This window comes from Ochlerotatus camptorhynchus, unplaced genomic scaffold (genome assembly GCF_037179485.1).
Source record: "Ochlerotatus camptorhynchus isolate MF236.1 unplaced genomic scaffold, CSIRO-AGI_Acam_v1.1 ptg000717l, whole genome shotgun sequence".
NCBI lineage: Eukaryota > Metazoa > Arthropoda > Insecta > Diptera > Culicidae > Ochlerotatus > Ochlerotatus camptorhynchus.
In genome coordinates, this window is record NW_027041192.1 from 572,911 (window position 1) to 599,419 (window position 26,509).

The window sequence follows — 26,509 nt, forward strand, 5'->3', positions numbered from 1 at the left end:
CAACCGATCACAACTGAATGATGATTGAACTTTGATAACTTTGAGGTTTTATACCCAAAATTTTCTTTCCATCCTCTGCTGAATCATTGAACTTTTTGATCATTTTATCTACTGTTGCGCGTAATGAAGTCACTGATTATCTCACCCACTGCCGTTGGTTGGTGCCGGTGCGGACCTACGCAAACCGAAAGTCACTGATGGGTAACGCTTGGTTACTGTCTGCTCTGTTAAAGAAATTTCGAAATGAAGAGTTTATTTTCCAAGGTCATGATTGTGGTGGTTCAATTTATTCAACCACACCACCCTTGAATTTATTGAGAATGTTGTAAGACATTATGCAATGCTCTGGATTTTAGTAATTATGCTGCCTAAAATTTATCAGTTTTAAACTCACTTGAAGCCATTTAAATCCATCCTTTGCTTCGATTTGAACGCTTTAACTAAGATATTGCGTTCATGTTTTTTTCTGATATGGGAAATAGTGAAGTACATTAATCGCCAAATTACGCGAACAAATAAATAATATTCTGCGGGACGACTGACATCAGATGAATAGTGTTATTTAAATGAACGCTACGAAAACGGTCATTCTAATGGTCTAGGTACTCTTAAAAAGTATAACGGAATTTTTACTTCTAATGCATCAGAAACTTTGAATTTGATGATGCACGTACACTTTCCAGGATCTTTCCAGTCTTGAATGAAGATACGACTTCCATATATTCATTGACTGGATCAGAGAAGACCAGCACAGATGTTTCCAAGGAACCTCATGATATTGCAGGAATAATAGGACAAAAAATGACCAAGAAGGATACGCAAGATCTAGCAAGTCGTATTTTTACTCAAGCAAGAGTTGAATGGGCTGTAAATTCGTTTGAACCATTTAAATCACCAGGAAATGACGAAATCCGTTCTGCGAAGATTACAAAAAACTTCCTGTAAGCATTTCATAGACTTGTGACCAAAATTTTAAAAAAGCGATGACGTTATGATAAAACGTCATTTTGATAAAACTACTATAGATTGGATTTTTGAAATGTTGCAAAAACGAGAAATAACATAACATTTCACCATTGTTGTGGTCACTGGTAGTCGACGAACTACTATTACATCTTGAAGCGCAAGGATTTGAAATAATTGGTTTTGTCGATGACATAGATTAAATATGAACACGTAATCAGAGATAGGTTACAATATGCTCTTAATTTAACGATGGTGTGGTATAAAGATGAGGTGAGGAAAATACCAGATTTGCACTTGGATGAATCTAAATTAGTCCTTTCTCCAAATGTTAAGTATCTGGGAGTGATTCTTGATAGCAAACTCAATTGGAACTTGCATTTGGATCAAATAATAAGTAAGGCTACAAATGCCCTATGGATAAACATAAAAACGTTTGGTAATAAATGGGGACTGAAACCGAAAATGATCTATTGGATCTATATGGCTATAGTAAGACCAAGAATAACATATGCATCATTTGTTTGGTGGCCAAAAACAAAAGTTAAATATGCTCAAAAACAACTCGAAAAGTTACAAAGACTTGCTACAATTTCCATTAAAGGAGCAATTCGTAGCACGCCCTCTAAAGCACTAGATGCAATGTGAAATCTTCATCTCCTACATTAATTTGTGCAATTAGAAGCCGGGGAAAACGTATTAAAACTAAAGTGAACAAAACAGTTTTTTAATGAGGCCCCCATGGGGTCAGTATTTTGAAGGAATTTAAAATTAATTCGTTATTAACTCATGAAGAATGGATGAATAGACAGTATAACTTTGAAAGACTATTCAATGTCACTGAACCTAGTCGCACCGAATGTGAATCAGGGGGACCTAATATTCAACCAGTATCAGTAATTTTCTACACTGATGGTTCCAAATCAAACAGCAGAGTTGGCGCTGGGGTAACGGGTCCTGGAGTCAACATATCAATACAGGAAATTATTGAATGTGCCACGGTTTGCTTACGTCGTAATTATAAACATACAAATATACGTATTTTCTTTGACTGTGCAATGCGTTGGTTTCTTATGGGTTCCACTATTATAGGAACCAAAGTTAGCAACTACCACAACAACTGGAACAGTAAAACAGCAAAAAAAAGGTTATCTTCCATTTAATTCCAATTAAATAATTTTGGTATCCATGACAGATACGTATTTCGACTACAATGTGCAGTCTTCATCAATGTCATTCCCACTAAAGAACTTATCAAAATCTAACCCCCTTAAGTACTCATTCCCTAGGTATAAAAGTCAAGATCACAGGTATAAAAATGAAACTACAATTTGTTGAATCGGGACCTTCAGTTTACTTAAATCTTTGGTTTTTATTAGTTAGGAAGGTTGGAACATCCGAAAAATTCGATGTAAGATTTTAGATAATTCATTTTTACATCATCCTTGTCTTGCAAAGTAAAAAAAAATGGTTTCTAGAAAAACGCGTTAATAAATTTGAGTTTCATTTAAGTGCATACATTCAATCTTCATCAATTCCATACACAAAATTCTAAAAGGATGCCGAAAATATATTAAAAAAAAAACGATTTTTTAAAAAAACCCCCAACAGGTGTCTCTCTTAAAGACATCAACCCTCCAGAATCAATAATTAAAAGAAATTTTTTGAATATATTTTTAGTACATTTTTAGTACAAATATTTTTTGAACAAATAAGGAAACTTTTTATTCAAAGTAATATTGCACAAGACACCAAGTCAATAAAACGACTAGTATTGGAGTATTTAATTATGTTCCGCTAAATTGTCTTTCTGGATCACTCTGCTATGTACAGCAACCAAGCGTTGGTTTCAGCTTTCCGGTTCACTGAAAATATGTTTTTTGTTAATTCTCTTACGCTCATTTCGTTATATTCGTTTCGTACACTGCCAACATTACGCATATTTCATACAATAGGGTTTTTGATCTAATTTCCGTCCTACACAACCTGCGGTTTATCTCTCTTTTTTGAACGGGTTTGAACAAAAAATTTAATATTTCTATCAAGGATGACTTTTAAATTTATTCACTTTTCCAAACGTACCGTTAGATTTGATAAAAAGTCACAAATTGTTGAGATATTGTTCAAAATACAATACTGCTACTTGACTCTAAATTCGTCATACGAGTTTCAATTCCGTCCTAATGCATTGAAACGCCATTAGATTTTCTTCGTCCTACGGATAAACGTAGAAAAAAGGGATTCGCTAGGAGCGCTTCTTTTGTTTTGAGAGCAATTAGCGAAAATATTCATTCAATGCGCTCTTATAAGATTTATGTTGTAGCTAATGAACTAAAGCATCGGAAAAAACCTATTATTGATTAGTGCACTGTGACTTCATTGATATTATTAATCTTTTCTGATCGATAGAACGGAAATGAGCGATTACGACGAAGTAGCGCTCTACTCTACATGAAATGAATGCCATACAAGAGTGAAAACTGGTTAACAATACGAACCGCTGGAGAAATCGGTGAAAAGTGATTCAATCAATATCGGTTTTCGCAAATTTCACACGATGAATTTTACCATTTATTGCGTCGGAGTACACCACGAGTTGGCAAACCAATTGGGACACTGAAAATCTTGAACGGTTTGGTTTTTGTTTATCTTGTCCCTCCGTCTCGATGAGTCTCATCGTCACACACTGGTCAGCATAGCCGGTAGAATCGCACTACCGTTCATACTGGTGACAACGCTGTGATGTGAAAACGCAACCCCAGCTCCCAAGCTCCTTCCCTGATCCTATTATTTGACAATGTACCCCTCTAACCTCAGGTAAGCCGCGAGTATTCGGCCCAACTCCTACTAGACATAGAATTAAGTGAATTCTGTTACAAACAATGAACAATAAATTATTGACTCCGTAAAGCTAACATGATTGAGCCTTCTAAATAAACGAACTAGATAAAACAAAAGTTGGACATTGAAACTGCTGAACTCTCCAGCAAGTTGGAAATATTTATTGTTTTATTTTAAAGAGGACTATTTTTTTAAATTGCTCACCAACTCTTCATGTCGAGGAAATTGTTTCTGCGTTTTCAATGTGGCTATCATTTGTTTTAAAAATATAGTTATTGATAGCAAAATAAATGCCATGTTGGCCTTAACTTCTGGTTCATATAAAAGAAGAAAAAATGGCTGGTATATTGTATAACAAGCGGGTAAGATTCTGCTTCCTTGGAGAAAATTGTAATTCTCTCTGATAAATCGAGTTAAATTGCACAGCTGTTTGGATTTTTTTCTAATACTAAGCAATACAATTTTTTTTTTCATCTACATAATCTCCATCTTTTCTTGGAATACGTCCTTTCCACGGTTTCCTAAACATCCATCACACAATCTTGTTTTAATTTTGCATTATATAAAAAGCTATAAATTGCACGAATTGATTTCATGAAAGCGCGACTGTACGAAATGTTTTCGTGCATACAAGGATAGCCAGAAAGGCGATTGTATCTTTCAACTAAATTTTCGTATCTCTTCGTATTGTTTTTCGTACAATGTATGCAAGTTGTCTTATGGGCATGCGAATGTTTCATACTATTTTCAATTTACACGAATGATTCGTGCTTATTTTATGAAACATTCGTTATCAATACGTACGAAAATCACAAGGCAGTAGACAACTTCTACGAAACAAGCTTCATAAAATCCTTGATTTGTTTTCCGTCGATCTTGTTTTTCGTTCTGAGTACCAATGCATTGCAATGCTACCAGCGCCAGGGAGGCAGCTCCCACAACTGGACCCTACCGACCCATCAAACTCATGGATCGGGCACCAAAGGCTTTACTTCCCTCCCGAAGGAAGGGGTGATCATAAATTTTTTGCCTCCGAAAATCCCGACGGCACCGACTAGAATTGAATCCAGGTCCATTGGAGTGAGAGGCAGTCACGTTTATCACTGGTGCCGCTAAGCTTTATAAAATGTACGAATCTATTTCTTCGCAGAAAACAACGAATGGATTCGTCGAATAAACAAAGGATTTCATTTTATAAACTAAATTTTATCATCATGAAGCTTTAGTGGGATGTTCTGAAGAGGATAGGTTGATAGTTGCGCTAGAGTATGGCAGTGTGAAAATTGAATAGAAGTTGAAAATGAGCTGAGGGCCATTAATGCTACAGTACAAGTCAAACGTACACTCCTTTACCTAACCCATGCAATAATGAATGATGGGACTTGAATTTTTTTTTTCTTCAAATCCACAGGCAAAAGAGTGCGCGTTCGACTTGCTCATATACTGTCTGTGGCTGTGGAATAGTTCTAGTGACGTTTATCACTACATAGCACCAACAACAAAACACTTTGAATTTAAATTGTCAAAAACACTTCAAATGTAAATTGTCACTGTTTTATCACGGTCTCTTTGGAAGAAAAACGAATTAAAAAATCGTATCGCTGAAATACCCACCAAACGAAATCTCACTCCTTACTAGTATTCCTTTATTATTTTTTATATTTTTTTTTTCAGTTTTAATCGAGTCCAAAAATTTTCTCCAAAGACCATTAAAAAATGTATGGAAATATGACCCCCGATAGAACATTGTGAAACTAGCCACAAGCTAAAGGTGTGCACAGATATCATGAGTTCGAGAGAGAACACGTGATCTCAATGAACGCACTTGTAGGGCCGACTAAGCACAACCCGCCCTTTGCCTCTATTTTTCGAACCGGTTTTCTCACAAAATGGAATGATTTTACTGCATTTTACATTCTAAATTTTTTAACCTTTCCGTACGTACCGTGAGATTTGATAAAGAGTTGGAAGATATTGTTGATATTGTTAAAAATCTAACACTGCTTCTTGACCTCAAACTCGACCTACGGATTCTAAACTAGGCGTTATTATAGAAACGTAATTGAATTCACTTCGGCCTATTGGCTTCTTTTGTTTTGGTGAATGATGGGTGCAAACATTCATACCACTTGTTTTTATGGGCTTATTTCGGTAACAGTTGAACTAAAGTATCGTACCAAACCCAGAATTGACTTTATGTTTTCTGCTTGATAGGCCCAAAATGGGTGATTTGGCCGAAATATTTATCTACCCTTTGTTAACGTGAAGACTGATAATATACTGGACATTTTGAAACCCTGTTCTTAAATACACTCAAAATAATTTTCACGTCAATGCTACGTGAAAACCTACATAGATTTTTTTCCATCGCACTTTTCACGTAATTGTTACGTGATTCTCATATGAAAGCACTCATTTCAGTGGGCAAGATGGTCACGGGATTATCACGTAGAAGTTATGTGATTCTTTTGATGGAATTCATGGTAGTTTTCAATGATTTTTATGCCAGTTTAAATTAAATACTTTCTTGATTTCAAATGAAGATAAAAATAAGATCCTAGAAAAGAAGATGGAAAATATACACACAGAAGATGAAAATAATTCGAGTGAAACTGGACTCGGGAAGGATATGGGACACATACGATACAAGGGAATTTAACTCGTATTTAAATCCATGGTACTATTTTTCGTCACACTAAAACAAAGAAACATACACCATTATACTTTCAACACGAAATTGTCTTACGAAAATAAGCCCCAAGATTTTAAATGGCATTTTAACTTGCAATTCCACCATATTGTACATCATTTTGAGTGAGGCACTCATTATTTTTTTCATATGTGAGAATCACTTAGGGTGTACGTGAAATGCACATAGAATTTGTGTATGTGCAAATCACGTGCGTTCCATTAAAAACCCAGTGAATATAAAAGAATATGGATGAACATAAAAGGACTTCCCGTTGATACATATGGGGTATCACGTAGACAACATGTAAATTTAACATAAAAGTGAAAAGAGAGACTCCACTTGATGTTTCACGCAACAATAACGTGTCGATTATTTTGAGTGTATAATAAAAACTTTGACAACTAGTAAATCTTGAATTCCGTAAAGTTATTGATTTTATATGCGCTGAATTTAAGCAAAGAAAGAGTATCATTTAAGACAGCACTGTGCTGCCAAACGAATGGCTCATGGCCCAGATTTCATGCTGAACATTGCATTAGGTCCTAAGTAACATTGATCGATTTTCTTCGTCGACTTTCTCTTTCGTTAATAGGTAGAACACAACATCGTTTCTTGTTGTGTTTGTCGTTTTAGATGCTAGATAAAAGCATCATTTATCGTTCTAACGGCGCCGGTGGTGTAGTGGTAAGCGTGATTGCCTCTCACCCCAGCAGGCCTGGGTTCAATCCCAGTCGGCGCCGCCGGGATGTTCTGAGGCATAACATCTCTGATCACGCCTTCCTTCGGATGGGAAGTAAAGCCGTTGGTCCCCGGTTCATGAGTTGATGGGTCGATAGGTAGGGTCCAGGTGTGGGAGCTGCCTTCCTGGCACGTCGGTAGCATTGGTGCTCAGCACGGAAAACAAGATCGACGGAAAAAACAAACCAAAGGAAAAAAAAAAAAATTTATCGTTCTGTCAGATAAAAATTCATGGGAATGTTGACGAAAAAAATCTGTCAATGAAACTTAGGACCTAATGCAATTGTTTTGTTTTCTGGATCGCAGATCGCATCCAATTTGTGAATGAATATTAGCCTAGAAGGAATGAGCAAAAACAAAATGCATCTTGAAGTATGCACCTACATCAAAAGCCATTAAAAAGCAAGTTTAGAACGGTTGGTCAGGCCTGATTTAAGAGAAAGAAAAATAAATCTCACGATACTTTCAAATTTTGGTTCGAAGAAATGTTTATATGGATAATTGTTGTTCTTTATTATTGACATTTTACATCCTGCAGATGCATTCATGTCCATTACCATTGCCGACCATGCCCATCTTCTCCGTTACGGGAAAAGGAAGTATATAATAATGAGATCTCCTCTCAGGATATCATAAAAAAATAATTTATTTCACTAATTATTCACTTAACCACATTACTTAAAGCTACTAACGATCTGAATCCTAACAACTTCTATACCGAAAAGAGAGTGATCGATTGGTCGCTCGGCTATTTGTTAATAAAAACTGCTGACAGGACAATTCGTTGGGCTCTCGTGTGGCGTTGGACTCTGCTCGATGGCGTGACATCATTATTGCTGACTTGTTGCTATAGGTGGTGGTGATTGGTCCGGGCTATCTCATAACTATATTGTTGATGTAACTACTACTTAACGGGAGGCCATTGACTCACCGACGACGCCCCCATAGATGCTACGGAGTTGGATAGTTGGTTAGGAGATGGGTCAGGCTTCGATGACGATGCGACCACAGTAATTGTTTTGTTTTGAATGAGACTGGAACTCATCCCAAGGCAAAACCGGCAGTCACCAAGCTAACCGAACTCCTCAATTTAAATTTTAGGACCTTATTTGGTAAAGTTTTAATAAATTGCTTGACGGGGGATGAATATGAAATGGTCCAGCCTGTGGTAGAGCTTGTTTGAGTGGTTTTCTCCCTGCGTTTGGAATTAAAGATTTTAGGATAAAGATGTATTTTCAAATGCAAGAACCTCACTGCAAATTGATTCTTATTGACGCGATCGTGCCAAACGAGGCAGTTGCTCCAAATTCAAACTTGAACTCACTAAGTGATTTTTTTTCCTTGATTTGTTTTCCGTACTGAGTACCAATGCTACCGACGCCAGGGAGGCAGCTCCCACACCAAGACCCAACCTATCAAACCATGAACTCATAGACCGGGGACCAACGGATTTACTTCCCTACCGACGGAAGGCGTGATCAGAGATTTTATGCCTCAGAAAATCCCGGCGGCGCACAGTGGGACAAAAAAAAAGAGGGACATGGCCATCTATGACGAAACTATTGAGTGTAGCCTTTTGATGTCTTCCAGAATGTTTTTTCATTTTTTAATACTTTATTGTAGTGGTAAAAAATACTCGCACTACGATAAAAAAACGACTTTTTATGTCTTGTTAAAATTGATAATCATCTATGGAAACATTGTAAACAAAGTCATTTTAAGAAACTTTGTCGTAGACGTAAATTTTCTATCTCTCAAGTGGACGAAGTTATAGGGTGAAAATGGAGTACAAACAGTAGTAATCTCTTAAAAACCGTTGGTTATACCATAACTTTTTATTTTAAATTTTCAATTTTTTTCAATCTTCTACAAAGTTGTAAGTGCTCTACTACTGCATATTTTTGATCCTTGAAACAATTCGCTATCTCTTTTTTTTAAAGGATTTAAGTTCCTTTTTATAACTTTTTAACGCTATTACTATAAGCATCCGAAGGATCGAAGACAAATTTTCCAAATCGATATCCAAGTAAGATTACCTCGGGTGGGTCCAAACAAGAATCGAAGAGTTAAGCAAGGTAGAAATTTTACAGGATGAGCACTAAAAGGTGCTGTTTAAATTTGTTGTAGCTAGAGGTAGCAGTAACACTTCCTTCAGCAACAAGAAAATAGATCCGCACGGCAAGAGAGCACGATGCGGACTGAAAGATCTGTTTGAGGGCAGTTTGGCTTTCCTAGACCACCCCCTCAATACTGCCAATGTGACTTCCATCTGTCCCCACGAACGCCCATCATCTGACTCCATCCCAGTAGTGGTTGGTGTTCTTTGTTATGGCCATTGCTCGGATTGCTCGATTAAGCTCGTAAATGTGTGCTTGTGCCGCTGGGAAAACTAAATAATGATGTTGCCGCGTGGGCAAGTCAGTTTTGCTAATACCATGCACGCCCGGATAGGTTTATTATGGAAATGTTTAGTTCTGATTAAAATTTGCATAAATTTCAGTTGGGTTTGCTCGTAATTGCACGAAGCTAAAATCGATGAATAGTTAATATTGGGATTTGCTCCACTATCATCAGGAGAATCATTACATTGCCTCCATGTGGGGCCGAAGCCATTATGTTTACAAGTGACTGGACATGATATGGCTAATGTAGTATAAACAGTGCATGAAAATGTTCGTTTATGATTACTTAATTTACCAATCGATATGTGCACAATTTCCAAAAGTCTGTTCCATTCAGCCAGTGGTTGATGTTTGCCAGAGCGGCATTTATGCACTTTCATGCTCATCATTATATTGAATGAATTTCATTATCATTTGGAATGGTCGTTAAAATTGTTCTGGACCTTTCCATTGTTGGCGTTTAGAGCAAAGTGGGGTACTTAGTTTTAAAAATCATGTATCTCTTTAGTAACAGCAAATTTCAATTGATAACCGTCAGTAAATTCTCTGACTATTTGTCCACAATCCCTTATGGTTTGCTATTTTAAAAATTATGGCATTTTTCATAAATTATTGATTAAGGAAAACGGTGCACATTTTATTAATGTTTCAAAAACGTCTATTTTAATTGAATTAATGGTTCATAAATGAATAAAAATTCAAAATTAGACCTGATTTCGTCATTGCACTAATGCATACTAATTGAAGATTAAAAACATGTCGTACCAACATTTTTTTTCAAAATCGCATCGATTTGAGTTCTATCGTCTGAGTTGGTTGGAAATGCTTTCTAATATGAAACTTTTTAATGTTCCGTTAGAGTACGGTAGACCTTAGGGAAAACTATCTACGTAGGTAATGAACAGTCCCTTAAATGTGCCACTTGATTCCGATAATAAAAACTCACAAATATTTAACAATTATAACGATTTAAAAAGTGAATTAGGACTCCTACTTTTCAAATGCGTGGAATGTGAAATTAGGCGCAAAGACGTAATGAAAAACATTTTTAGCAAGGTTATGTATATAGGTTATGGTTAGGCAAAAGGTGTGCGTTTGACTTTGTACTGTCGCATTAATGGCCCTTCGCTTATTTTCAACTTCTATTAAAAAGCTTCATGTTAGATAGCATTTCCAACCAACTATGAAAATCGCAAACTTTGCGTATGAAGTAACATAAAAACACTTTGAACACTATCGTCTGCTGATAAATACCATAAAATGCCAATCATATAGATAAATCATAATACTGGAATACTTAGGTTTGAATCTTCATCTATGATATCGTAATACCGCTTCCAAAAAATTTTAATTTTATACTAAACTATAAAAAAAATTGCATACTTCTAGAGATGACTTTTTGGTGGATTATTCAAAATACACAATATTTTTCAAGTAAGCTTGTTTTCAGTAGAGGCTTCAATCCAATTCATAATGATTGGTCCATCATTTCGTTTACCTGCCTCTCAAACCAGTGCATACTTTTGCCTCCTGCGTACTATTGCCCCACTTTACTCTACTGCTGGAATATTAATTTAATGAAGCTCTGAATAATTAATTTTATCGCAAATAGGAAAGATTTTTTGATGTACAATTGAGAAAAACTAAAAAGCATTTTATTTTATTTCATTGAATTTTTTTCCTGAAATCAATATTTGAACCGACCGTTTATTCTGTTTATTTACAGAACCAAACCCGCAACAACAGCCGGCCGATCCGGAACCGGAATTCGAAGGCACAATTCAGAACGTAACATTTCCGGCTGGCAGAGAGGCAGTGCTTACATGTTCGGTGAAAAATCTGGGCCGCTACAAGGTAGGCTGGCTGCGAGCATCGGACCAGACGGTGCTGGCACTGCAGGGTCGTGTAGTGACACACAATGCCCGGATCAGCGTGGTGCATGAGGACACGCGGACATGGCGCCTGCGGATACGACAGCTTCGCGAATCGGACCGTGGCTGCTATATGTGTCAGATCAATGCCAGTCCAATGAAGAAGCAAATCGGATGCATCGATGTACAGGGTATGTATTCGAGCAACCGTGAGTGCTTTATTGACGCTGGGTATTCGTATATTCATGATGTTTAATTGGCGTGCTTTTCCGGTAATACTCAATTGTATCTCTACCATCTGATGACATACTGATTTGGTAGATATAGCTAGGATAGATATTTTTGTGTCTTTTAATCGCAATTAGATATTTGATTCCCTGTTGTACATACAGATACAAACACTGAAACTTGAATATGTCTGCAAATTTTAATACTGACAAATCAACAGCGTTGTGTCCGTATGCAGAATGGTTTATAAATCACTACTTTTTTTTAATAGTTTTCGACAATCTAAAAATTTTCATCTGAAACTGTAGTGTTGGCTATAAAAATGAAAATGACCTAGTGAGCTATTAAAAATTTCAAAAAATGGTTTTCTCTGAGAAATCACTTCAGATTTAAAAAGATTCTCATCGTTTTGTCCAAAAAATAAAAGGAAAACATTTAGCAATTTGAAGTAATGTCTCAGAGAAAATCATTTCTGAAATTTTTAATAGCTCCCTAGGTCATTTTCATCTTAATATTTAACGCTACAATTTCAGATGGGAAATTTCAGATTGTCGAAGTGTATTAAAAATTTCGTGATTTATAAACCATTCTGCATTCAATGCACTAAGCTATTGTTTTGTCAACCATTTATGAAAGGCTTATAGTTATTATTACACCTTTTTATTCCGATTTGATGTAAGATTTGAATGGTATAAGCATAGACCATTAGAATTCACGTACATGAATATTGTTTCTGTGATGCTAAGATGAACAAACATGTTTGCAAACAAACAGATTGTATATAATGCAAAAAAAATACATAAACGTGCCAAATTGAAGGCATATGTGGACATTAATATAAGAACACTTTAAAAACCATTGCTCCTCCTAGTTATACGAATCAGACAAATTATAAACCAGATGTGTTTGAAAGCCACATAATTTTGCAACAGTTTTCACTCGGCTGTTGACAAAAGCAGGCCACTCTCGATGTATGCCACGCGATCATCTATTTTCTCGGCAGCAACCATTGTGTGGTTCTCTTCATTGTTCTTCATCAGCAGTTCTTTCGGTCGATGCGTCGTCGACTTTGGAAAGCAACCTTTTCGTGATGAATGTGTAAGTAGGTACTGACCAAGTTTTGCTTCCATTACTGCAATGGTTTGTGTTGTACCTTTTGACTATAGTTTTACGATGTATTGTATAGTGACCAAGAATCATCGGATCTGTAAAGTTAATTCATTTGAGCCTTATCAAATAAATTAATATACAACAATGTTTTTGCAACAATATGATCCAAAGAAAGAATGTATTTCCTCATGCGTACAGTAATTGAAATAAATGAAAATGTGATTTCTTCCTCCGTTAATAATTATATGGACACCATACAAAAATGTAATGGCAATTGTTCATTTTTGAAGCATGATTTAGCATGTAAAAGTTATTGTGGCACCAACATAATCGAATATTTATCTATTTTATGATATTTATTTGTTCGTCAACAGACGAAAGTGTTAGTTCAAATAATAATTAAACGTGATTTTTGCAAAGTTTTAAGCAGTTCTCAAATTTCACCAAAATCATTGGTTGATCATCGATGATCACCTTGGAGATACATTCATTTATTCGTTTCCCGGGCTAGTTTCTGTGTATCCATGTCGATTAAATTCGAATATTCTATAAGTTCTATCAATCGGAGCTTTGCTATAATCAAGTTCAATGATTATTTGAACTAACTTATTGTTTATTTTGGTGCCAGAATATGATTCGAAATTGACTAATTTTTCGCACATGGATCAATTTCTTTTAATGATTAAGCAATGGAACTGAAATAGCCAAAAAGTTAGTTCAAATAATCATTGAACATGATTTTCGCAAGTTTTTGCGGGAATCCAATCGGTTGAAGTTAAATAATAAATTATTGTAACTGACATGGATACACATAAACTAGCCTGGGAAACGCCTAAATATACAGGGTGTCTGGTTCCGGGGTTTACATATTTTCAGGGTAGATAGGGCTCCTAAAGTTATGAAAAAATCATCAAGAAATATAGGGTCGGAAATGACTGCTAAGTGAGTTATTTAACATTTTATGTTTTTTTTTTTTTCCAAATTGTGTTAGCTATATTTTTTTAATCTTATTATGGTATTCTGAGTTCAACATTTCAAATGAAAGATTAAAGTCTTAGCTATCAATGCTCCACAGTAAAGAACTCGATAAAAGTTAATTATCATACATTAATATTGAAAAGTATGTTGAAAGTACCAAAAAAACTGGTGAAATTTCATACATTTTAGTGTTTTTAAGTTGAAAATTTTCAAAACTGTTAATTTAGTTGTTCTACAAAACATTCTCCATGCAGTTCCCTAGATTTGTGTCTTTGGTAGTAACCTTGTAGGCTTTATGGTTTCCTCGTAATTATTGATTTAAAACAGCCATAAAAAATTGAGAAGTTTTCTTAAAATGCGCTATGGTCACCCTATTCGTTCGTACGTTCGGCTGTTGCAGTGGACTACGCACATGAAAATTTGGTAGAATGTTATTGTAAATGTTGAGCTACATTCTTAACTTTCGATTACCGCATATTGCTCAGTCTAAGCAGAAAACACAACGAGAGACACCGAATCGGCGAATTCTTTGAGCGGAAGGGAGAGAAGTAGGTAGTGGTAATAAATCGATGTCCCTTTTATTTCATAGCACTCACAGCTCAGCTGGTGCTGATTCGATGGAGGAGTATGCAACTCCGCTGCTTCTGTATACACACTTAGATTTTTTTACAGGAGTCAGTATTTTTACTGGGTTTTTGGATTACTGACTCGGTTAAAATTCAAATGACTGTTATTCGTAAAGATTGGATAAAATCGATAAATTTTATTTTTCATCATTACACGGGGTTAACAAAAGTTAGTCTGTAAATTTTCGTAACACATTTTCTCAACTTTGAATTTTTGACAGATTTTTTAAATTTTACCGAAGAGTTCCGCAATTCAAAAACTCGGTAAAAATTACTAACTCGATAAGTGTGTACTGATGTATGGTTGGTGAAGAGGCTAGCATCTGGAGGGTATTCTCGGGCTAGTGAATGCCATCCATCCCCACTTATAAGTCAGTAATACCAACAATCAATACGAAACTAACGATTTTAGATTGGCTCACTACTTGACTAGCCTATTGGTCAAAAGCAAACGATTAACGTACCCCATTCTAGTCGAAATTCTACTACTACAAAATGTTTGTTTTGATTCGCTATGAAAGTTTGACTGATAAAATGAGGGGTTAGTGGAATTACATATGTTTCGAGGGGTGAATCGATTAGCTTGGGACCGAAGAGAGTACCAGAGCTGAGCCAAAAAGTTGAGCACGTTATTTCGGGACCTTCTAGTCTTAGAGTTACCTCTATGGTAATACGCTATTTATTCATTTCTGTTTGATATGTTTACAAAGTTTGACAAACAGAAATGTGATGTAGGTACACCGGTAATTCAGGGTTGAAGGCAGCTGATAAATAGCGGTGGGTGGATGGTACCATCCATCGCATAAATGGAGGGATTACTGTAGTAGATTTCAAAATCATAAAATTGCAAATCCAACTCATGTGATCCAACTTTCCTCATGTACCAACATCAAACTTCAAAGTACTAACGTAGGAGTACAACGGTCAGCGGCACCGGTGGTGTAGGTGTTAGCGTGATTGCCTCTCACCCCAAGCAGGCCTGGGTTCAATCCCAGTCAGTGCCGCCGGGATGTTCCTTCAGAAGGGAAGTAAAACCGTTGGTCCCCGGTTCATGAGTTGATGGGTCGATAGGTAGGGTCCATGTGTGGGAGCTGCCTTCCTGGCGTCGGTAGCATTGGTGCTCAGCCGGAAAACAAGATCGACGGAAAACAAATCAAATGAAAAAAATTAATACAACGGTTCTACAATCATCTCTCCCACAAGATAATATTCGAGGGAAAAATCGACCACTTTTCATCTGGAAGCACACGCACAGCTCAAACAAAGGCTGTGCATTGCGCTATTAGTCATACACTCGGTTGTTTAGAGAGCAAGAGAGCACACAAAAATTTGAAAGACGTACAATGTGGGTAGCGCACAAACAGTGCTCAAAATCAGCACAAGATAAACTCATTCCTTTATAAACAGATTAAAAATCAATATAGACATAAGCAACATTTTAGATGTTAGTTCCGATGTTCGGAATAAACGCAGCGCCGACATCGCGTCTGACCATCACCTTCTAATCGGTGAAATCCGCCTACGCATGGCGCAGATCCAGCGACGGGAGGAGAGACTCGGGCGGTGGTTCAACACACGCCGACTTGAAGATCCAGCGGTAAAAAGGTCTTTTGTTGAAGAACTTGAGACTCGAGCTGCGGACGTTCCAGAAGGTGGCAGCGTAGAAGAACAATGGACGGCCATCAAGAATGCCTTTATAGAAACAAGCGAGAACAACTTGGGTGAGCTGCGCACCCAGAGGAAAGAGTGGATCACATATGGCGGAAGATTGAGGAGCGTAGAGAAGCAAAAGCCCGCGATAGAGCGGGTGACCCGAGCAAAGTCGGTTAACAAAATGAAAGCAAATCGATATTAAAGTTTGCAGTTCCTATCATAATGAAAACTCATTTTGATTTCAATTGTCGCGACAGAAGTCTGATATCATACTGTGCTTTTATTATGCAGTCAAGACTTTTTAAATCAAAGCAACTTAACTTGAAGTTCTGCTGTTAATTTCTTGTTTAAAATTTAATTTAAATTCATCTGTCGTTGAACCAACGATTATTGTTTATTTATTTTGTTTAACCCATTTTAGGCCATTCATGACTAGCCCGAGGTGACATTTGAGCTCAAATCTTTCAGCGTGAGAAGCATGGATGGTAACGATTTACGACAGGCCCGTATTCAGTAAAACATTATGAATGCAAAATCAGTAATCAAATTGATTTCATTGAAAGCAGAATTAGTTTTCCGTTTGATTCAACAGTGTAAAATTTTGCTCTCATTTTTGCTGTGTTAACCGTTAAGTCAACCAAAATGAGATCAAATGGAGTATTCAAAATAAGTTACATCATAACAGCAAATTCTGATTTCAATTTGATCTCTAACTTTGCTCGGGGAGAACCAGAGGAGCCAAAAACGAAGCCCGTCAACGGTACTCGGCTCTAGAGAAGGAAGTCAAGCGCTCTTGCAGACGGGACAAGCAAGCGTGGGTGAACTCCCTGGCCGACGAAGGGGAGAAAGCCGCAAACACTGGCGATATACGCCTCCTCTACGATATCTCACGACGCCTGAGTGGAGCAAGGATGAACTCGAGGATGCCAGTGAAGGACACGACTGGACAATTGCTTACCGACCCCACTGACCAACTGAAACGCTGGTTTGAGCACTTCGAACAACTTCTTCAAGTTTCGACGGCCAACCAGCCATCAACATCACGGCATGACCCGCCTAGGGTGCACCGCATCACTCGCGTCAATTCCGAGGCCCCACCTCTGCAGGAGATTGAAGCAGCTATCCGAAGCATGAAATCCAACAAGGCTCCAGGGGTCGATCGCATATCAGCAGAGATGCTCAAAGCTGACCCCATGCTATCCGCACAAATGTTGCATCAACTATTCTGTAATATCTGGGACACCGCGACTTTTCCGGCCGTCTGGATGCAGGGCATCTTAGTGAAGGTCCCAAAGAAGGGGGATCTGACTGTGTGCGACAATTGGCGAGGCATCATGTTACTGTGTATTGTTCTCAAAGTTCTGTGCAAAGTTATCCTGAATCGGATACAGGAGAAGATCGATGCGACTCTCCGACGGCAGCAGGCAGGATTCCGTGCCTGAAGATCTGCTCCGCATCATCCTGGAGCAGGTCAATGAATTCCAAGAGTCCCTTTATTTGGTATTCATTGACTACGAAAAAGCTTTCGACCGTCTCAATCACGAGAATCTGTGGGGCGCCCTGAGACGCAAGGGAGTCCCGGATAAAATCGTCAACCTCATCGAAGCGCAGTATGAGGCTTTCACGTGCAGAGTTCTGCATAACGGATCCTTGTCCGACCCTATCCGGGTAGTCACTGGTGTGAGACAAGGATGTATACTATCACCGCTACTGTTTCTCATCGTAATCGACGAGATCATGGTAGGTGCAATTGACCGTGTACCGAACCGTGGGCTGCTTTGGCAGCCTATCACCATGGAGCATCTTAATGACTTCGATTTGGCTGATGATGTTGCTCTACTAGCACAACGGCGCTCTGATATGCAGAGTAAGCTCAATGATCTAGCCAAATGCTCCTCTGCGGCGGGTCTCACCATCAACGTCAACAAGACCAAATCGTTGGATATCAACACTGGCAACCCTTCCAACTTTACGGTAGCGGGGCAAGCAGTGGAGAAGGTCGAAAGTTTCCAATATCTTGGCAACCAAATAGCGTCGGACGGCGGGACCAAGAGCGACATAGATGCAATAATCAAGAAGGCTAGGGCTGCCTTTGCGAGTTTACGAAACGTATGGAGATCCAACCAGATAAGTCAACGCACCAAAATCCGAATTTTCAACTCGAACGTGAAATCTGTGTTGTTATACGCCAGCGAGACGTGGTGTGTATCAGCGGAGAACACTTAAAAGCTTCAGGTATTCATCAACCGATGCCTACGGTATATAATTCGTGCCTGGTGGCCTCACAACTGGATCTCGAATGCCGAGCTCCATCGTCGATGTCATCAGAAGCCGATAGCAACAGAAATTCGAGAGCAAAAGTGGAGGTGGGTCGGCCACACACTTCGACGGGGTTGAAGCGAAATCTGCAAGCAAGCTCTGGATTGGAATCCGGCAGGATATCGCAGCAGAGGCAGACCCAGGGGCTCATGGCGGCGGAGCCTCAATAAGGAAATTAAGCAAGTCGATAGGAATCTGACCTGGGCCCAGGTCAAGGCAAAAGCGAGCAGCCGCCCAGGATGGAAGTCTTTCACGTTGGCCCTTTGCACCGCTGGTGGTGCACAGGACCCTTAAGTAAGTTCCTCAGCATGTAATATAATTAAACCTCACACAAACTTTAAAAATTGAAATTGTTTTTGAAAAGAAACACATTCTGCATGAGCGAACATTTTTCATTAGCACAAGCTCACAGCTTCAGCTTATTGTAAGTCTCTTTATTTTCGACGTGCAAACACATAGCTGTATGTGTTTACTCGTCTGTGCTTCGTGCAGCTCCCTATTCATGCTTTTAGTTTTGTTACAGGGTGTCTACTACCTGACTTTTGAAATCTCTTGTCCAGCAATTTTTTATGAATATAATGTATCGAGGATTTTAAAACAATATATATCAGAAATCTCAAAACATTTTATAATGCAATCAACTCCTCAGTTTGCTTTCAGCTGTTGACTCAGCAGAACATTTATCACCGCAGGTGCCAGATAATGATCTAACGTTGGTGTTGGGGAAATACGGGAAAGTTAAGCATGACAACCAGGAGAAAGGCCCTGCGGAGTTGGGGCTCGGCAACGTTATGCAATTTGAATAAGAAATAAAAAGTACAGAGTATAGAGTATTGTTCTCCTATCCTTTGAGCATGCAAGGCTACAAATAAGAATCAATTTTGGCTAATTTTGAGAAATTTACAATTGGTCAGCAAGGAAAAATGGCTCTAATGTTGACCTATGGATCTAATGATCTTAATCTAAAGATTGGACTCATCGATTAAAATCTCCTGCTCTTAAAATTTTCTAAGAACAATGCGTCATCTGGACAATTCAAATGGATAGTTCTGATAGCTAGTGAAAAATTGGCATAAAATGCTTATGTATGGATCCAATATAAGGGAAACCTTATTGAATTTTGAAATCTATACAAATTTAGACGTTAGGCACGCAAAGGTTAACAACTGTGAAAGTGCTCTTAAAATACTAAGTTGAGAGCCGACGTAAAGTCCCAGTAAAGACGTTATAAAGCCAAAGAAAAAAAATAACCTTGTATTGTATGATATGATATCATCTGGCTTTTAGTATATGCATAATTCATTTTGTAGTTATTATTGAATCGATCAGCAAAAACAATCTCCTAGTCCTGAATGAATATTACAGTCATGCTTTAGACCCAACCCTCAATCTCTTTTTTTTTAATCTGATTTTTTCCTACAAATTACCTTTTTTCAGTTTCTTCTGAGACACAACTTCAATACAATTCGAGTTATTAATGCACGTCCTATTGAAGTAACAATTTTGAGTCGTAATGGTCTCTTGATCTGTGCAGGGTCTCCCAAACCAAAGCCACGTGAAAAGTTTCATCTAAATTGGAGAGGGCTGAGCAGGGTCGTTTGCTAATTGTCTTTGAATTGCTTCTCAATAATGATGAAGTAGAACGACATTCACTAAACAAAATCCACGATTATCGCACAGTACATCATGGTACATAATTAGTACAATGGTCGCTATAATTATGTTCTAAAAATAAAGAGAAACGTTTGGAAGTTCTTACAAATGTTTCTTAAATAACTAAATGATTCTTCTAAAAGTCGTCGAGTGCGACCGCTGAAACACTGTGAACGGTTCCCAAACCGAAAGCTGCAGCCACTAAGGCACTATTCTGCCTACCTGCATACATCAATCAGTGCTGCACCGATGATTGTGTTTGTGCCTGTGCATGGAACTGCACTGTGTTGGGAGAAAAGTTTTGGATTCAATTTTAAAAATTCAAAACTAGCTGTTGTTAATTAATTTCGTATCGATATGCATAGAATCAGGACAGGGAGGGAAAAAATACAGACTGCATACTTGAATAAGCTTACGCGGCGTTGATTCTGATGGCAGCATCGCTGGCAAACGTTGCACTCGGAAAACTTTGGCAGAGAGAATGAGAGTGTGTTCAACAGCTTGATTGGATTGAATAAATTTTGAGCGAACATGCAAACCGGTTGAGTTCAAGGGGATGCGGGAGGGAGAGGTCTTTTGTGCGGCGTTCGGGATGCGAGAGTTTGATTGCGATCGATGCTGGCAAAGTTTGGACGCTACGAGGGCGATTTAACTCAGGGCTATGAGCGCGGAAATGAATCAATATTGTATGTATAATTGCAAATGGGTTATGCATACAGAAATAGTGTTCGAAATATTCGAAATTGCACGAGAACAAGTTTTCAAGTGCTTGAATTGAAGTGAATTTGCCGGAGGAGATTTAAAAAGTTCGTGCTATTAAATTCATCCAGTCGAGTTCGATGATCGGAATCACTTCCGGGAATTTTCTAAACAGCAAGGATGCAAAAATTCCACCATCATAATACCTGTAAGTCTTTTTGCTGGTGGACCATAAATAAAGTAGCATTACCAACATGCTTCCTGGCTATCAACTCTTACTTCATTCATCAAATGCGATGGTTTGAACCTGATATAAGAGTGAGAGAGAGCAAGTACTTAATAAGTTTAAATTCAACGGTTGAGTTGAACTGCTCCGTTGCTTAATGGTACAATGTTTCACTTTTATTATCCACCTGTAAACAAACAAATCACAACCATCTTCAGACTTATACGTCAGTTCCTGCAAGCCAGATTCACCATGGTGCTACGAGCCGTTTCGACAGTACCGCACCATAAACCGCCACACGCCATCGGGTTATTAACGCTAGTAGAGGCACAAAAAACAATAAAGCCTACAGGTCCACACCGTCAGATAGCTCCTTTCTGATTATATTGGCGGACATGAACTTCGCAATGCACCGTGCAAAAAAGACCTATAAATCGTTTTCATTGCTCCCGCAGTCATTTGTAAGCCAAACAGGGTTTTCTCGGCGCTCTGGCCTTTGTTAGGGTTTAACTGAGTTGTCAAGCCGCACTTCGGATGGATATTAAAATCTGACCAAGGCCCTTAATGAGAATTAGCGCCATGAATTAAGTCAATGACGATGTCAAATAAAATGTCCCGGAACAATTTTTCATCAATTTCCTATTCTTACGAATTGATTTACTTCCCTGCCAAAGGAAGACGTGATCAGAGATTTTTTGATTCAGGAAAGCCCAAAGATGGATGAAATCGCACCAGAACCACTGAGGTGAGAAGATACACGTCGTGTCCGAATTGAAAAATCATTCAACTTTCATGTCCCGCGGGTTGTTAGTTTGGGTGCTTACATTGTTAGGGATGTAAGCACCCAACATTCCTAACTCTTTCTTTTCCTTGATTTGTTTTCCGTCGATCTTGTTTTTCGAATTAAGTACCAATGCTACCAATGCCAGGGAGGCAGCTACCCTATCTGGACGCTACCTATCAACCCACGGACCGGCTGTACTTCCTCTGATCAGAGATGTTATGCCTCAGAAAATCCCGACGGCGCCGACTTGGATTGAACCCAGGCCCTTTGGAGTGAGGGGTAGTCACACTTTGCACTACAACACTTTTGTCGATATTATCCCTAAATCAGTTAGGTTCAAAATAATCTATTGGGCGAAATTTGAATTATTCATTCTTATCTTAATTATTAGAGCGGCTCAGAAGAGTAAAAACTTGAAAATGTACCATACATTTGCTTCGATAGAATATTTTTAAACCTACTTTTGGTGCAAGTTGAATAATCCACTAATTCGGACACGGCGGCGTTACCCAGTCAGGTTTTTCACTCAACTCCTGGTGTCGTTCTATAATTACGTGATTTTTTTCCACATGAATTTTCAACGCGTTAATGGATAACTCGCTCAAAATTAGTTTCCTCTGAGCTGTCAAAGCCGTACCAGGATATTTGTTTGGGTTAAAAACTGTTATTTTTGCGCACCCCAGTAACATTGCAAGGTTTATCAACATTGGCGTAGCTAGAAAATTTATCTGGAGGGGGCCAAAGTGGGGCCTGCGGCAGTTTTTTAATTTTGCAAAATTACGGTTAAATAAAAACTCACTCAAATTACATCAAAGCAACCTATTTTTGGGTACATTTTTTCTGTGACCAATAATATGACATTGAGGCTTATTATTATTTTAATGGTGAAACAATATATTTTATTATATTCATTACATAACAACGATTGAGACCTCAATTGGGAGAGCCTTAAACGCTTACTGATTTTGAACAAGCAATGATTGTTTGTTCATCGTTTTTGTTATGAAATAACAGTCCGGAACTTGTAAATGTAAGCATCTCAAACTTAAGAAAATTCTCAGAGTTAGATAATTTCATGAATTTTGTAACTAGCTGTTTTTTAGGTTTTGAATATTTCACCATCAGTCAAATCTCAGACATAGGAACCAAAATTAAATTCTGGGAGTTTGAATTTTATAATTTTATAAAATTTTGGTTATTTCAAGGTAAAGTGCACGCAAAATAAATTTAATACATTTAAGACGTAGGAAAATGTTCAAAATGCACAATTGTTTGACGTACGACTACGTCTGTGATTTCTATATGGGTGTACACTTTGTGAAAACCGAAAATAGAACATGTAACGAAATTCTGAAAGAATTTGAACGTTAATAACTCAGCTGCTCCTGGACCAATTTCAATAATTTTATCACCAATCGATTAGAAATATTTCTACGCATCGATAACAATGATGATTTTTAACAAGAAACTATTTAAAAAAAAAGAGAAATGTTTCGCATTGTCCAAAATCGTCGAAAATTTAGTTATCCACTAATTACTTTCATGCATATGCTGCAGATGCACAATTCTTAATATTGTTCATGTTAAAATAAAAATAGTTTCGGGATCCCAAACTCATATGTTTTCAAGATATTGTAACTAATAAAAAAGAATATCTCTGATAAAAATTGTAAGCATCAATTCTTCGAATACGAATGTAAATAAAAGTCCACGAATTTAGATCAATTGTCCTAATTGTAAGACTAAGATAAAATTGAATGATCCTTCTTAGACAGTCATTTCTTAAAAAATCTAGTAACGTAAAACGGGGTATCTTTGAAAATGCGGGTAACTTTGATAGTATAATATAAAGAATAAATTTACTCGCTGTGCTTTTTCCAAATAAGAAACGTTCGTTCCATATTATAGCTTAGGGTATTTCTGTTGATATGGTATATAGTTTTTATACAGTATGCGTTACATTTCTTACAAAAATATTAAAAAACCATTTTCGTGTTTTTCGCCATTTTGAAAAAGCAATCAAACCATCACTTATGAAGTGTATTTCCGATACAACCATCACAAATTCAATGTTGTATTCTTATTGCTTATGAAATTTTCTGATTCAAAGTTTCATATTTAAGGAACTAAATTGTTTGAGTTTCACTCATTTTTATCTACATTCATCGAGCATTATCAAAGTAACCCCAAATCAAAATACTGAAATTCGGTCATAAAACTCAAAACATAGTGCAAATGTTTTAATTTTCGTTCAACAACTAACGAATTAACTCTTGGATCCTCAGTACTTGTTTAAAAAATATAAAATTTGAAAAACAGTCATTGCTGTAAAAAATATTTAGAATATACTTTAAAAAACTATCAATGTTACCCCGTTTTACGGTACATAAATATTTAAAACAAATAAGAATTTTATAATTATAATATGTTTCACCTAATGAAAAGTGCCACTGAAACTTCACAAAACAAATGAGCCTGATAAAAAAAAGTCGACGAAATTTTGTTCAAAATAAATTTAATGGATTTAAAAAAGTTTTCGATAACATAGGCTTAGACAAGTTTTGAATCTCCTGGTCTTCAAAATTCGTAATTCAAGATCTTAGAAAACTTACCTACATTGTGAGACTCACAGCATTTCTCGAGAGAAAAATTCTTCGAGATAGGAAAGTGAGAAAAAATTAAGATTTAAAAATTTCGAAAAATTTTGACATGTGGCAAACATTGTGAATAATCAGGATATAATTTAATTTCATCGGGTTTTTTAAGATATCATGACATTCAATCCGATATTTGAAGAGAAAAAAAAAGTAATAGGGTTAAATACCCCATTTCCGGCCTATTAAGCACAACCCACACTTTATCTTTCTTAATCTAGCGCAGTTTAGCACCAAACGGAATGTTATTATTACTGATGGCTTCCAAATTTATTTACCTTTCCGTATGTACAGTAATATTTGATAAAGAGAAACCAATCTTTGAGATATTGTCAAAAGTCTAACACTGGTTCTTGACGCGAAACTCGGCCTATGGATTCTAAACTCGGCCTAACGCATTGAAACGCCAATGAATTCACTTCGGCCTATCGGATGAAGATATAAAATTGATTCGGTCGGAGCGCTTTTGGGAATAATGGAGCGTTTTTGGGAATAATGGATGCAAACCTTCATAACACGAGATATCATTGAGTTCGTTCCGTAGCTTATTAACTAAAGTATCGTACCAAATGTATAATTGACTTGTTAACTCTAAAATCATGGATTTATTTGAAGTTTTCTGCTCGATAGGCCCAAAATGGGTGATTAGGCCGAAGTAGTTCTCTAACCTAACGCATTTATCCAGAACAATTTTTTTATTCGATGCATCGGACTAACCAATATACGGAGTTATATATAAAATCAAAATTTAACTATATTTCTAATCGAAAGGAATGAACTCAATACTTGAATTATGTCCCTTTTTATAACAAGATAGTAATTTAACTTATTTTTGCAAAAGTTGGAATATTTTTAATATATAAAATTTAGTTTGTTGTGGTTTAACCCATTTGGTATCAATTTATTATTTACACGTACTTATACAGGTAAGAGCTTTTTCAGGTAATTTATTTAATCAAAAATACACAGAAAAAGCACGGAATGTTGTATGTGCTAATCCATGCAAACTATCCCGCAGCTGAATTTCGGACAAACAATTCATCGATAAGAAAGAAAACTATGCATATTAGGTATATGCAGAAATTAAAATTTCTGCCCGGAATTCAGCTGCTGGAGTGCAAATTTTTGACAATATAGCTAAACCACCAAGGCACGGGTCTTCCCAATAGAGAATGTACAAATATGACCATGAAATCTTGATTCATCATTCAAGATTCCATCTGATTCCATTAGCTGTAAAACTTTTGAATACTTCCTGATCAACCTACAACCTATCAAATATCCAGTGAACCTTACTAATGTCTCCGGCTATATGGAGATCTTTCGTATATTTCCTGTTGTCTAGGAAGGATGTCTGAAAGAATATTCTGTAACTTATGTAACGTTTCCTGAACATATACAAAACTTAAGTTTTACAAAATTTCCACAACTTCTACGAAGATCCCTGAATTTATTCCAAATTCCATATATTTTTCCATCGCTCTTAATTCTACAAAAATCATCTTTGCACTTCTGGAAAGACACCTCCAAGAAGTTCATGGAGCTTTTTTAGAGTAAGATCTCTGAAAACTGCAACGATGTTCCCTAAACTAAAGCGAAGATCCCTGAAGTTCTTAGAAATTATTGAACTATTTTAGATCATTTACAAAATTCCCTGAACTTTTTTAAAATTCCTAACTCTTATACGAAGTTTTAAGGAGCTACTCAAAATGCTACGAAATTCGAAAAACTTCTTTAAAGTTTGCTGCATTTCTACGTTTTTCGTTGATTTTCCGTGAACATGAACGAAATTTCTTGAATTTGTACATAATTTCCACAACTATTCCAAGTCCATGAGGAAAACAAAAACCTGACATTATGTGGAGGTTGCCGATCAATAATGAGTTTCTCTAAAATAAAATAATGTTCCTTTAACTTCTACGAAGCTCCTTAAATTTAAAGGAATTCTCTTCTTCAGACTTTTTCCAAGTTCCCTTTTCCAAGTTCCTAAGGGTCAACGAAGCTCCCAGAATTTCTACCAAGTTTACTTAATTTCTACTATCTTCCCTGAACTTCTATTTGAAGTTATACGA

General features: G+C 37.1%; 1 protein-coding gene across 1 annotated transcript in view; it reads left to right on the forward strand.

Annotated features, from left to right (window-relative positions):
* Nucleotides 1-26,509, forward strand: part of LOC135714781 (lachesin-like) — a gene marked incomplete at its 3' end in the record, with an annotated part of 149,798 nt that overhangs the window by 109,851 nt on the left and 13,438 nt on the right. The window contains exon 3 of the mRNA XM_065238151.1: nucleotides 11,363-11,698. Coding sequence (XP_065094223.1) covers nucleotides 11,363-11,698 — 336 coding nt within the window. The remainder of the gene's footprint in view (nucleotides 1-11,362; nucleotides 11,699-26,509) is intronic.